At 43.6% G+C, this 14,110-nt stretch overlaps 1 protein-coding gene across 1 annotated transcript; it reads left to right on the forward strand.

Annotated features, from left to right (window-relative positions):
* The first annotated feature begins 620 nt into the window (after positions 1 to 620).
* Positions 621 to 12,120, forward strand: IL17D (interleukin 17D). The gene is made up of 3 exons (XM_033053362.2): positions 621 to 837; positions 922 to 1,232; positions 10,175 to 12,120. Exons 1-3 carry the CDS (start codon positions 676 to 678, stop codon positions 10,488 to 10,490), a joined length of 789 nt encoding a protein of 262 aa, XP_032909253.1. The 5' UTR covers positions 621 to 675; the 3' UTR covers positions 10,491 to 12,120.
* Positions 12,121 to 14,110: the final 1,990 nt, after the last annotated feature.

The raw sequence follows: 14,110 nt of genomic DNA on the forward strand, positions 1-14,110 counted from the left end.
CTGAAGCGGCTTCTTTTGCAAGCAGCAGAGAGATCCTGCCGCGGGTCAGGCCGCCAGGCTGCCTCGGTAGAAGGAACGGCAGGATCAGGCCGCACGATCCCCAGCCCCAGGCTTCGTGCTGGACATCAGCCACCTCGGTGCCTGCTGGAGAAACGACACAGCTGGCTGGGATGGAGAAACATGCCAGAGGCGCTACCTGGAGTCGGGCAAGTCGGAAATCCCAAATCCCTACGAGGGACAGTGCCAATTGCCCTAAAGTGTCTGGGAGAGCCCGGGCTAGAGCAGTCCCTTCCCCAGCTGTGAACCCGCACATTTTTTCATATCAGCCTTGACACTCTGGCTCCGACTGGGCCAGATCCCCCTGGCTCTGCCTGAGTCTCGAACCCTGGTCCACAGGATGCCCCTGGATGCCGAGGGTCCAGGCGGGGTTGGGGACAGCCTGGCTCCTGCCCGTGCCGCCGGTGCGGTGGGAGGGAGAGCGGGGCTCCCGAGGGCACCCCCGGGACTGCGGGGAGCGCCGGGCCGGTGGCGGCGGCGGGGCCCCGGTGCGGGCCCCCCGTGGGGCCGGGACTCGGATCCGTCCGTGCCCGCGGGATATCCCCGGGCAGCGCTGGGATGCGGGACCGGCCCGCGGCCGGCGCCGAGCGCTCGCCGCCGCCGTGAGCGCCGCCGAACATGTTCCTGGCAGGCGAGGCCAGGGGAGATGCAGTGAGGCGCGGGGCACTTTTCCAACAGCTCCTCCGCCGGGAGAGCCAGTGGCACGGCGCGGCGCCGCAGCCCGCCGCTCTCCCGGCTCCCTGGAGGAGAAGCAGCCCGGGCGCCATGCAGCGAGGCAGGGTAAGGGGCTGCGGGCTGCGGGCGGTGGCGGGCGGGCGCGGTGTCCCCGGTGTCCCCATCCCGCTGACGGCGGCGTCGTTGCAGGTGCGGGCGGCGCTGGCGGCGCTGCTGGCGCTGCTCTGCGCCGCGCTGCTCCCGCTCCGCCCGGAGGCCGCCAGGGCGCCCAAGCAGCGGCCGGCGCGGACCCGGAGCTGCGGCGAGCGGCCCGAGGAGCTGCTGGAGCAGCTGTACGGGCGGCTGGCGGCGGGCATGCTCAGCGCCTTCCACCACACCCTGCAGCCCGAGCCGCCGGGCCGCCAGCACAACGCCAGCTGCCCCGCCGGGGCACGGCCGCCCGCAGACAAGAGGGTCCGGCTCCCCGTCAACCTGCGCAGCGCATCGCCCTGGGCATACAGGTGACTCCGGGCGCCGGGGGAAGGGGGGTGCGGCCGGCTCGGGGGCTGGAGGAGCCCAGGCGGTGCCCGCGGGCTCCGCCGGCTTTGCCGCGCCGTGCCCGGGGCGGCTCGGGAGGCGAGGGGCGGCCGCGGCGCCGGGGGGCAGCCTGCAGGGAAGGGGCTAAAAGCGATATAAAGTAACTGTGTAAAAACAGCTTGTGTGAGGAATATGTCTAATGGGCAAAAATGAATGAATGAGGTGGAGCAAGCCGTGAGATGGAGCTCACACCCACATCCACACCCAGCCGGCACAGACCACCCTCAAAAAGTCACTTGGGCAAATTGTCATATGTGACAATCAGAGGACCCTCAGCAAAGGACGATCACCTCTTGACTCTGCAGCACAGAGGGGCTCAGATGCTTTCCCCAATATGTGACTCCAGACGCTCTGCTGTGTCTAAAATACATCAGGGTACATTCTGTGTTCTGGTCACCAAACACTCCCAAGGGCTCAGAGTCCCCTTTGCTTAGGAGCACAGGCAAGGAATGAGTACAGCAATATTCTACACCTGTGCTTTCAACCGGTGCTTTGCAAACCTCCTTCCCCTGAGGTGGAAACAGGGGCTTACAGACTATTTTAAGGGGGCATAAAAACAACTAAGTAAAATAAATTTGTTGTGAGGCTGGTTAATACATGAAACAAGGGTCTGCACCTCTATAGGAAGCTCTGGGGGAAAAGCTTGGAAACCACTGATCTAGTATGCTAAACCCAGTGTGTGATCACATTCCCAGAAGACTATAAAGTCTTCTGGTGGTTTGAGTAAGACTGAGTTCTGTTTACAGCTTTCTATTAAGGGTTGCAGACAACAGGAAGCTAAAATGTGCAAACTTAGCAGGAGCTGACTTTCTTGCTACTTTTTATACATCATCCCTGGTATATACTTTGATGCAGTTGTATTCAGCAAACAGTTATCGCCTTGTTAGGCTCTCCAATAAATATTTATTTTATGGCATGGGTTTTGCTTGCTTTTAGCGTAAGAAGTAATCCTACTGAGAGAAAGATGGTTTATTTGCTGAGTAAGCCTTTCATAAGCAAGGTATTTTTAGCAATACATTTTCTCTAAGAAGACAGAGGATTTTTAAGCTACCTAAGTGTGCACAAAGCAAATACCATGAACCAAACACCTACCTGGGCTCAGGTATTTTTTACAGTGGTTTTGCAAAATACTAGTGCTATCAGAGAATTGTTCCTCTGGTTGGAAAACAGTGTCTTCCATCTTTACATCTCTTTGGGCAGGTATTTATTTTCAGCTGGAGCTCAGGCTTACTTCTTAACAGAGAAACAGCTGCTTTTTGGGGCTTGGCTTAAAAAAGGAAACCCACTGTACTTTCTATCAAAGTGTTTTCAGACAGACCACTAACCATTCACATACAAGTAACTTGATGACACCTCCAAGCTAGGAATTTTAGAAGATAGTGGGGAAGAAGTATTACACCATTAAAAGCAAAATCTAAAATTATATTCAGAGGGAAAAATATTTCTCTAGGGTAAAGAGCCTGAATACTCTGGTTAACAGATCTCATTTACAGCATTTTTTGACTGCATTTTTAGTGTATCATTAGTATATGAGACAGCAACAGATATCTCAAGATGTGTAATTAAAGTGTAAAATATAAGATTGCTAACATGCATTAGCTTTTACCAGCTGCTAACTCATAGATTTTGAAGCTAGATGTGAAAATTTGTTTTGTTCTGTGGTCTTTAGCTGGGTACCCTGGAAGTTCCTTAATCCCATTAGAGTTACTTCATATCTTTGAGAGGGACACATGGCTCTTCATTAAAGACTGCAAGTAATGTCCCATTGTGTTTTGTCAGTGGTTAACCACTTTCACTTATACAATCCCAACAATTTCTTCTCCATGGCCGGAGTGTTAATCTGAAAAGCTGCACACAGCTCTCTTCTGTATTACAGCACTTTCTTCACAACCCTACTTGCATTTAATTATTTTCCCTCATAAATTGCTCCCCTTCATGGATTCATTGCTGTCTCCTGAACTGCCTTCTGAATCACCAAAGTTCTTCCAGTGGTGAATGCTCAGAAATAAGTTCACTGTAGGCAGACCCCTCTTGTATGCCCTGATAGGACACTGCTCAAAGGCTGAATTTGACTGCTTGAAATTTGCATCAAGATGCCTGTCCTATTCCAGCCTCTCACAGACATATCCTGCTCTCCAGCTTCTCTTCTGCACCTAAAGACTTACAGTGCAATTAATTTCTGCTCTGTGCATAAAGGCTCTTTTTTCTTTTTGACGTGCATTTTAATGCCTGAGATACTTCATGCCATTTTTCTGTCTTCATTGGTGTTGCAGCAGTTCCCATTGTTACCATCTGCAGATTTCATTCACATACTGTTTATACTCCCTATTCCAGGTCATTAATAATAAAGATATTAAGTCTGGCTCTACTTACCTTCCTCTGAATATCTCCCCAGGCACCTGCTCCCAGCTGTTTAACACTGCTGCTTGTAATTCTTCTGTTCACATGACTGTTCAGCCCAAGTCAACTGGAATTTTTTCATATCAGCATTTATGAAAAAGAATCAAATATATTACTTAGAGAGTTGTGTATAATGTTGACTCTACTGCATCATCCTTATCCCAAGCCTGTCATTTTGTTAAAGGGTAGAAGAATTAGGTGTGACTGGCTCAAACCTCAGATAATTCTTGTGTAGCTTCTTCTCACGTCTTTGTTCTGTGCTTACTGTTTATTTTCCATTATTTGGTCTTTTAATTTGGTTATTCAAAAGACTTACATCATTTTTTGGCTTGCTGCAACCCAGAGATAGAGGAGTTGTACATGCATTGCACCACAGATCCATCTGGTCCTCAACCCTGCTGCTAGCAGCAACCTACAGGTGGTATTTAAGGCAAAAGTTAGAGGAAAAATATTAGTTCATGTGTCTGATACTGAAATTCCATCCTGATGGCCACAGGAGATCAGTATATAACTCAGGGCACAGAGTTGAATCATGCAAATCACTCTTCGCTCTGCAGAGCTATAAAGAGACAGCAGAGTTCCCTGAACTCAGTTGAGCACGCTGGATTTGCTCAGCAGTTCAGGAAGTTAGGCTACAAATTACTCAGCTTTTTAAAAAAAATAGAGCCAGCAGCAGTTCTGCCATGAAATCGACCTTTCATGAAATCATCAGGCTGACTGCGTGCCAGTTTGTGACATCTTTCCAGGGGTTGCTTGTCCTTTTTAGCAGTATTACGTGAACAGTCAATGACATCCAGAAAGCCTGCTTGTTCAAGGAGGTTCTGGCATGGGCCACTTGGCTACTGCTATGGTTCAGAGTTGCTTAACATGAATTAATGATATGGGTGGACCTGCAGACCCTGCTGACAGCACAGAATGGGTGCTCTTGTTAACATTTACAGAAGCCACAATCATGGTGAGTCATTAGCAGTTCAAGCACAACTCCAGAGATGCAGAGAAAAGTTGCTTATGGACAAGAGCCATTATAAAAAAGGAGTAATTTTAAATGTCTACCTAAACATTTGTGGAGGTCCAATCATAAAGCTCAGAGCAGATTGAAAAATCTGATCCGCTGAAGTCAGCAGCACTTTTACAGGTAGTGCTGATTTGTGGTTCCATTCATGGTACTGCAGAGCACAGATGACATTCATTAACCAGCTGTATAAATCAGCTCTGTTTTTATTTTCTCATGTCTTAAGGCTGTAATAACTATCATAGCTAGTTTGCAAGCACACTTCTGTGTGAATTTAGCAAACTTTATGTGTATTCAAGAAGTCATTCATGTTTCTGAATTTCCAAATCCTGTGGCTTTTGCTTCTGCCTCTGGGGCCTACTCGTGCATCTACTAATGGTTAATTTACAAAGATTTAACTTTTATTGTCAGTGTTGCTTTGATGATGTTAGCCAAGTTAGCCAGTCCCTCTCTAACACTGCCCAGATTGTTTTTTCTGTTTTTCAAGAAACAGTTTCAATTTATAAGCATCCTTGGTTTAGTGCTAATTTACATAAAATCTTCATAAAAGTAATACAGACAAGTAATTTTTCACTGGTAAAAGCCAAGCTTGTCTGCAGTGTGTTTGAACAAAATCATACAGGAGGGCTTTCCTTCAAAGAATACTACAGTGATTTTCTAGAAGCTTTTCCAAGGCATTTTCCAGGATTTAACATTACCATGTGGCATGGTGTGCATGTCCCAAAGATGCAGCCAAAGGAAAGAATACAAAGGTATGCAAAGCTACCATCTTTTTTAGTTGAGCATGTTTGTACAACTCTTCAGAAAATCAGTTAGCACTGGGCTATTTTTGTGCAAGCACTGTGCTACCTATAGTAGTAACACCTATGTTGCTGCCTGTATATAAAATAAACTAAGCATGACATGAACAAAGGAACACCTGCTATAGGGAAATAAATGTCTTGCCAAGGGGAAAAAAAAAGCTGTTAGCTCTTAATCCTGTAAGTATTTCGGAGTGTGAAGGAAGGGGATGATGATCTGCTTATTAGACTTTTGATAACATCCATCTGTTAGCCCAGTGCTAACAGTGATTTTCTGAAGTCAGCTCCCTGACCCAGCACAACATCTGATCCTGTGGAATCAGAAGCTTGGAAATTACGAAGTGGCAATATTATTAAAAATACTACATATAAAAGTAGTGGTACAGGAGAAGGCAGATTAAGTCTCTGCAAGAGTTTGACTTCTGACAGAAAGTTTTCTCTTGAGTTTCCAGGCTTAGTACATAAATGGCAGGAAGTTTGTTTTTCACTGGGAGCTCTCAAAGCACTCATAGGGTCATAAGGAAAAGCAGCCGAGTCACACTTCATTAGCAGTTCCAGTTCAGCACAAACCTGCTTCTTGTTCCAGCAGATGGGAATAGAGCAGCCCAGCACAGCTCACTGCTCCTGTCACTTGTGAACCAGGAGTGCTGGCGAGGCAAACTTAGCCTTACACGCTGGTGACCTGAGTTCACAGGACAAGGGCAGTTCTCAGGAAAGTGCCTGGGCTGTCTGGTTTGCAGCACTGGCCACAGCAAGGGACACAAGGCTGCAGGGGACACTTGAGTACCAGTTGAAAGTTGCACTTCTCTGGTTCTCCACCACTCTTCCCCGCTCCATCCATCTCTTGGGTGTAGGAAAGATGTAGCAGGAACTCGGACCACGCATTTTTACCTGGTCAATTAACCTAAAGAAAAATGTTTCTTCTTCCAGGAGAAGATATTAAAACATGGCTTGTAGTGGTTGGAGTAAAGAGAGGAATCCCACTACAGCAGCTGAGGCGGTGGTCATTCTCTGCACAGCATCATTAAGCTCAGTTCATGCAAACAGGAGGAAGCAGATCCAGCTGCATTTATTCAGCTAAATGCTGAGTATTACTGGCGTCTGTTAGTGGCTCCAACCCAAGTAGGTCTGGTTTACCTAGAAAGACACAAATGAGGTTTTATTTATATGGCTTTTCTCAAGAGGTTTGTGCTGAAGATGCAGAACCTTGTATATGACTCCAAATTTTAGTGACATTTCAGTTAAGGTATTAATTCAGGTGTCATTACTTAGAGGCTTCAGCCTTGCAGTTCTGGTCTGGATGCAAAACCACATCTGTGTTTTGAAACCATTGTTAAGTTTGGATTCTCTCTGATTCCTTTCAGTCCTCACGTGATGTATTGACATCAAACTTAGTAGCAGAAGAGATTTTTTTCCCTTGGAAAGTAGAAAGCCATGCCACAACCACACCATCTTTCAAAAAAAACATCCCATTAATACCTGACTTTTTCCACGTGGGAATTTGGAGAAGAAAGATGATTGTAGACTATGATTCCAGTGACAGTGTTCTCCTGTTATGAGTGAAACCTCTCAGGTTTGCAGGCAGAAGCGTGTTCATGCTTTTCAATAACATCATAAACCAGGTGCTAGAGATAATACAGCAGAGGAAATACCAATAACTTGGCTCATGGTGTGTTTAACAATTCACCACTGAAATTACTCAGACTTGAGTTTGAAATGGGAATGAATCACAGTAGAAAGGCCTGTGTTCCCTTTTCTTCCCTTCTGCTGGCTACCAGACGTTTTATTTCACACTGCTGTGAGATCCTGTAACATGAAGGTATTTCCTGGGAAAAGTAAGCGAGTATATCACAGATGTCTGCCTATAAGAGAACTGGTCAGATTTTTTTTTTGTGAGGAAAACAAATTCTTTAAATTTATATATCTATATATCTATCCTTTCAGGAAAGGGAATGAAATCTTGCGATTTCAATATTTCAATGAGGATTATTTGGGCAAGCTTTGGTTCATGTCCCGGCACTTCTTAACATCCCATTCAATTTCAGTGTTTTATTTTAGAATTTTCCTTTTTTTTTTTTTTTTTTTTTTTTTGCCTTTAATTGCCTTAGCATTTTCTCCTCACACTTTATTTAGTTTTCTTCCCCGATGTCAGGATTTTACTTGGATTAAATTTGCAAAGTTTCGGTCTTTTTAGCTGCCCCTTGTTCCATCTCAGTCCATTTAGTGGTAGTCACTCCATTTCCAAATTTTCTGGTTTTTTCCCATTACATTCTATTTGATCATATCTCCTTTCCAGAGGGTTTGTTAGACTTTGTCTTCTGATTTCAAGATTTCATTCCCTTTCCTGAAAGGATATTCTTGCAATTTCATTGAGGATATTTGGACAAGCTTCAGTCCATATACCTTCACTTCTTACTATCCCATTCACTTTTAGTGTTTTCACTTGTTTTGGAATTTTCCTTTTTTTTTTTTAAGCATTTCATTTCCTTAGCATCTTCTCTACACTCTTTGTTGACCTTTTTTTTGTGATTTCAGTATTTTATTTGGTGTAATTTTGGCAACTTTTCACTGCCCCTTATTTCATGTTGGTCCATTTGGTTGTAGTCACTCCATTACCAATTTTTCTGGGTTTTTTCCATTGCATTTTAATGTATTATATCTCCTTTCCTTTGTTAGACTTTGTCCTCTAATTGCAAGATTTCATTTTTCCTGAAAGGAAGAATTTGCTTTCAGGAAAGGGAATGAAATCTTGCAACTTCAATGAGGATTATTTGATCAAGCTTCCGTCCATTTCCCTGCACTCCTTAACATCTCATTCACTTTTAGTGTTTTCACTTGGTTTTGGAACGTTCCCTTTTCTATTTCAAGCTTTTCATTTCCTTAACATCTTCTCCTCACTCTTTGTTTGCCTTTCTTCCCCGATGTCAGGATTTTAATTGGATTAAATTTCCAAAGTTTTGGTCCTTTTCACTGTCCCTTACTCCATTTGGGTGGAGTCACTCCATTTCCAAATTTTCTGATTTTTTTCAATTGCATTTTAATGTATCTTCTTTCTAGGGTGTTTGGGAGACTTTGTCTTCTGAAAATTTCACTCCATCTCCTGAAAGCAAATTTATAAATGTATATATGTACATTATACATATACACACACACATATATATATAAAACATAATTGTCATTATATATATATTGAAAAGACTCTTTTCCTTGATGACAGGATAATCAAGTTTGTGTTTGGCACAAGCTGTGATTCCAGATTTCCTTTAACTGGATAAACTGGTGGTACTTCTGAAAAGGGCAGCTTTCTTCTGTCTCTGCGTAAAGCTGCTTGTTCACTCTGGCTTGTTGGTGCAGAGCTCTGTGTACATGTGTGGCAAGGCAGCTGAATGAGTTCCTTGATCAATCCTGTGACCAGAAAAACATCAGTGCCAACCCAGGGGTGGGTGTGAGAGGGAGAGCCAGGCTGCCTGTTCTCACAAGGACAGATTTTGTTGACTAGCAGTGACTGCAGTCACAGCTTGAGGCAGACTTAGGGTTCTGCCTCTTCCAAAGCTGAAACCTCATCTCAGAGACAGCCTGAAGAGATAAAAGGCAAACACTTTGATATCCAAGGAAGTGCTGCCAACCCTGGGAAACACAATTTAGAAATCACTTAAAATCTATTAAGATCACTTTAAGATCTATTAAGAGATCCCACCTGGAGGACTGCATCCAACTCTGGGACCTCAACACAAGCTGGACGAGGACCTGTTAGAGTGAGTCCAGAGAAGGCCATGGAAACACTCAGAGGAATGGACGGAGAACATCTCCTATAAAGACAGGCTGAGCCTTCCAGTATCTTAAGGGGGCCTACAAGAGATCTGGAGAAGGACTCTTAACAAGGGCACAGAGTGATAGGACAAGGAATAATGGCTTTAACCTGGAAGTAGGCAGGCTTAGATCAGATACTGGGAAGAAATAAGAAATCAGAGTGGTGAAACACTCGCACTGGTTGCCCAGAGAAGCTGTGGATGCCCCATCCCAGCAAGCTGCAGTTTATCCAGTGTGGGCATGAAAATGTTGCTCTTCTCTGGTTAGAGGAAGATATAGTAGAAAAAGCAATACAGAGTTCTGCTTTCAAGTGGAAGGCACATTTATGTCCCTGAGTATACTAGGGAGGAAAAACCTATTGCAGAAATAATAGTACAATTCAATTCTATTTAAATTACTAAATTTTAAAACATCATGTCACAGCTTTAGCAATAATAATGTTAACAAGGATTTGTACCAGTTTTTGAAGAACTCAAGGCAGATAAAAAGTTTAGAAATGCCCAAGTGCCCTTTATAATGCTTTGTTTACCCATTTGGTCCAAAACACAAAACTCATTCCGTTTAAACCCCTGAATCTCACAATTCAGAAAGCCAGACACTTCATACTTCCATGTGCACTGTATGGCCTAATCAGTTCTGTAAGCTGTTCATGTATTTTTTTTGCACTTTAAAATTAGAAGCTAGACAGCAACAGCTACAGCTCTTTTTCCTGTTGAAGACAACAAAAACATGATACAATTATTATAATGATATCGTAATTATAATAATATATAAGATTATATAATTCCAGATGAGTATACCTGGTTTTAGAGGCACTAATGAATCTTTATTTGCTTCCCTCTAGGATCTCCTATGATCCCACGAGATACCCCAAGTACATTCCCGAAGCCTACTGCCTGTGCAAAGGCTGCCTGATGGGCATCTTTGGCGAGGAGAGCTTGCACTTCCGCAGCACCCCGGTGTTCATGCCCACGGTCATCCTGCGCCGCACGCCCGCCTGCGCCGGGGGCCGCTACGTCTACACCGAGGATTACATCACCATCCCCGTGGGCTGCACCTGCGTCCCTGAGCAGGAAAAGGAGGCAGAGAGCGCCAATTCCAGCATAGATAAGCAAGAAGTGAAGTTATTGGTGGGCCAGAACAAGCCCTCGTCGGAATGAAGAATGTATTAGAAGTCATGTTTCAGTGCTGGCCTCACATCATCATCTCACCACCTCAGGACACTGCACTGCAGCAGCAAACACACTCAGTCACCCTCTTTTTCTGCTTATCTGTTATTTCAGATATAAGATGGATCATTAGAGATGGCAACTCATTCAAATTCTTTAGTTCATGTAAACTTGTTTAGTTCATTTTTGCAAACTCCATAGTAGGCGCTTTTTTTTTTTCCTTAGAGCAGAAGATTTTATCTTTGCTTATTCACGGTAAATTTTAGAAGATGATGCAACTGTAAGACATGGTAGCTACTACTATAGCAGGCTACTGGTTGTAGATATTTTTAAGGAATCTCTTATATTCTACTTTATGTACCCTTATATAAAAATCACATAGCTGCCTACAAATCAGCAGTTAAAAGGATAATTTCTCATGCTGGGAGAGCCTCTCTTTATACTGCATAAACTCCAAGCTTTGCCTCTGAGCTGTTAACTCTGGCTAATTGAAACACTAAAGCAAGGAAACCTTTGGTTTCATGAAGCAATTTTCTATGTACTTGCTATTTTTAAACTTGCCAAATTGCTAAGGGTACAAAGCTGTTGAGAAAAAATATGCTAGAATATTGTAAAAATGCAGCAGACTTTCTTGATGTGGACTAAATCTATTTACACAGAAAATATCTATTAGAAAAAACACAGTTTGGGTCCCAGTAATTCTGTATTTGATTTCATCTATCACTGACTGCTTAACTTCCTTGTGATAAAACTGTTCCATGCGGCTGAAAGGCCAAAACCTTTTTTCATTTTAGGAGAGGAGATTCTCCGTTAAAAAGTAAGTACAAAGAATCGGCTTCACCTCAGGTGCACTGCAGGTGAACAAGCAGGCCAGGTCTTAACTTCCAGATCCTACAAGAGGTGGCTGAGTTGAGTCCCAGCCAATCCAAACTTGTTAAATCCAATTGATTTTTGCAATTACTGTAACTCCTTTCTCCTTATGCTACATATGACAGATGATCACCTGCGAAAGCTGATACTCTGTGGATGGGCAGCCTTCCATCTGTGCAGCCTACTGCTGATGGAACTTGATGGCAGGCCCTCACCAGAAACCCTGCATACACAAAAACTTGCATTTCCAGAACAGGAGACTGAATTCAGCCTAGTGAATGAGAATCAGGAATGACCAGGCATGCCTTGCACAAACATAATTCCTCAGAGGGCCACATTCACCAAAATGGATAACCTCTGAATGCACAGCGGAGAATCTTTCCCAGCTGAAAGGTCATGACTGCAGTATGTTTACAGAGTAAACATCATGCAGCAATGTGTCTGCTACATCATGAGTCTCAACATTTGCCTTAGTTCATAGCAGAGGAAGCCCCTACACTACATAAATACACTCTTCTTTAGAGTGTTGTTGGATGAAGAATGGAAAGACTATGAGCTAATCACAATCAAGTTGATTCTGTAACAGAATGTCATATGACAACTGTGTCTTGATGCATAATTATTTGACTGTGCTCTCTCTGACTCAGTCTAGCATAACAGTATTTTTACAGTGCAATGTGTAAAACTTCTTACAAAGGCTAAAATAACTTTAGAACTCAAAAAATGAATAAAGATTCCCATCATTATGTTAGATTGAAGTCTGCAGCTGTGTTTTTTGTGCAGATGCTTTTCCTCAATTCTTCTTGTCTTTAGATCTGTGCTTCCTCAGATTGTGATGCTTCTCTCTCAAGGGGATTCTCCAAGGTGAGTTCGAAGATGATCATAAAATCTTTATACTACTCAGAGAACAGCTAATTGCCTGGCTGCTGCCAGCAATTATAGGTAGTTACCTTTTCCCCAGAGAATGTAAATACTTGCAGCAGTTACAACCTCTTTTCTTTCCCCCTAATGCGGAGGAACTTCTCACCCTCTGAGCAGAGGGAAATGGTAATCAGAGGGGTTCAAAAGGGAGGCTGGCCCACAAAACTGGAGAAACACCACACTAGGTGATGTTTTAGTAGCCTGATACCTTCCAGTTTCACCATTACATTGTGAGGTTTTTCTCCACAGATACACTTAAGGCAGCATGAAGTTGAACCTTCAGACTTCATGGCATAGGAAGCAAAGTCTTCACCCTAGCAGGCAACAAAATGACCCCAAACAACAGCAGCAAAATGTCCAACCATGCAGTACCTGACATTTTACTAAATACCCAGAGGGGCTACCAGCTAAGTCTGGCCAAACTGCCCTCCAGCAGAACTCAATGTCTGCCCGCACACTTTTGTTATACAAATTTGTCTGCAACAAATTAGTTATTAGAACACACAGATGAATTTGCATGATGTGGAGGGGAAAATAGTAACTTTTTTTTTTTTATTTGCAATTCTTTTGTCCTCCAGACATAAACTATAGAGTCATTTTGAGGTTTTCAAGTAACTAGAGCATGTGCAGGGAAATCCTGGGAAGTGCAAGATAAAATCTGGTAAATGGAACATAATCAGTTTCTCCATTCCAGAAAAGTAGATCTTTAGCTTATAGAAAGCTTCAGAAATTGAATGAGTGGACGTATTTGAGAACTGCAAAACCTCCATGGATAAATGGAGAGCTTGTGTTGGTGACCTCCTCCTTGTCACACTGCAACAAGTGCAGAAAGCTTCCCACGGTTCAGGCATCTTTATGTTATTTTGTTCGGAAGCACATTTTCCCTTCTTAATCCACCTTTTCCTCTGTGACAGACTTTTTAGCTGAGCCAATTTGCATCCTCCTCCAGCTTTCCAGTTAGGTGTCTCTTAAAAGCTGTTTATGTTTTTGCATGAGCAACTGTTTGATATTTTGTTAGTGAACAACTGTTTGTTAACACTTAACATCAAGAGCTATTAGCTACACAAACACTTGCTGGCCTTCAAAATATCCTTCCATATATCTTTTCCCTACACATTACTCAAGTGGGAAAGGTTGAGTGTTAAATGTAGTTTGCACTTGTTTGGAATTGTTTTTTTTTAAACGAGGTCATCACATCATGGATTTATATCAGTTTCACTTCAAATGCGGTGTGACATTTTCCAGCTTCCAGCCCTCTGGTTACAGCTGCCACAGCCTTGCCTTTAATTTGCATGGGGGAGGGAGCGTTCATTGGAGTTGCTTCAAGGCTACACAAACTGTTGACAGAAGGCAGACATGAAATGCCTCACTGAACCAACTCCAGGCCCAATAAATGCAAACAATTCAAAGCTAGAACTATCTGGCAGCTGCAGCTGATTTGAGAAAATTTTTTGTTGTGCCAGGAAAATCTTTTCCTTCAACAAGGTTGTCCCTGGAATTTATTAGGAGCCACAAAACACAGAACAATATTCTCGGTAAAGAGATTATTTTCTTGTCTGTAGTATTGCTTAAGGTAGTTTGGAAAATTCCTATTATTCAGGAAGGCTGAGGAAAGCCTGAGATTCTAGTTTGGCTTTACTTGCCAGTCATCACCTGAAGGCATCTGTCTGAATAGGTGAAGATCTACAACTAGAGGTTAAGCATGGAATTGCATGGGGGAGTATGACCATGAAAGCAGAAGGAGCAAAAGGGAAAAAGGCTGTGATGTGCTCAGAAAGTATAAGTACCCGTTAATTTTGCTGGGACTAGGCAACAGCGAT

This window comes from Catharus ustulatus, chromosome 2, assembly GCF_009819885.2.
Source record: "Catharus ustulatus isolate bCatUst1 chromosome 2, bCatUst1.pri.v2, whole genome shotgun sequence".
In the NCBI taxonomy this organism is placed as follows: Eukaryota; Metazoa; Chordata; class Aves; order Passeriformes; family Turdidae; genus Catharus; species Catharus ustulatus.

Excerpts from the sequence above, each read along its gene's own strand:
- IL17D (XM_033053362.2), top strand. The coding sequence starts at position 676 with ATGTTCCTGGCAGGCGAGGCCAGGGGAGATGCAGTGAGGCGCGGGGCA. Across the intron at positions 838-921 it reads GCGCCATGCAGCGAGGCAGG|GTGCGGGCGGCGCTGGCGGC; the intron begins GTAAGGGGCTGC and ends GCGTCGTTGCAG. Across the intron at positions 1,233-10,174 it reads GCATCGCCCTGGGCATACAG|GATCTCCTATGATCCCACGA; the intron begins GTGACTCCGGGC and ends GCTTCCCTCTAG.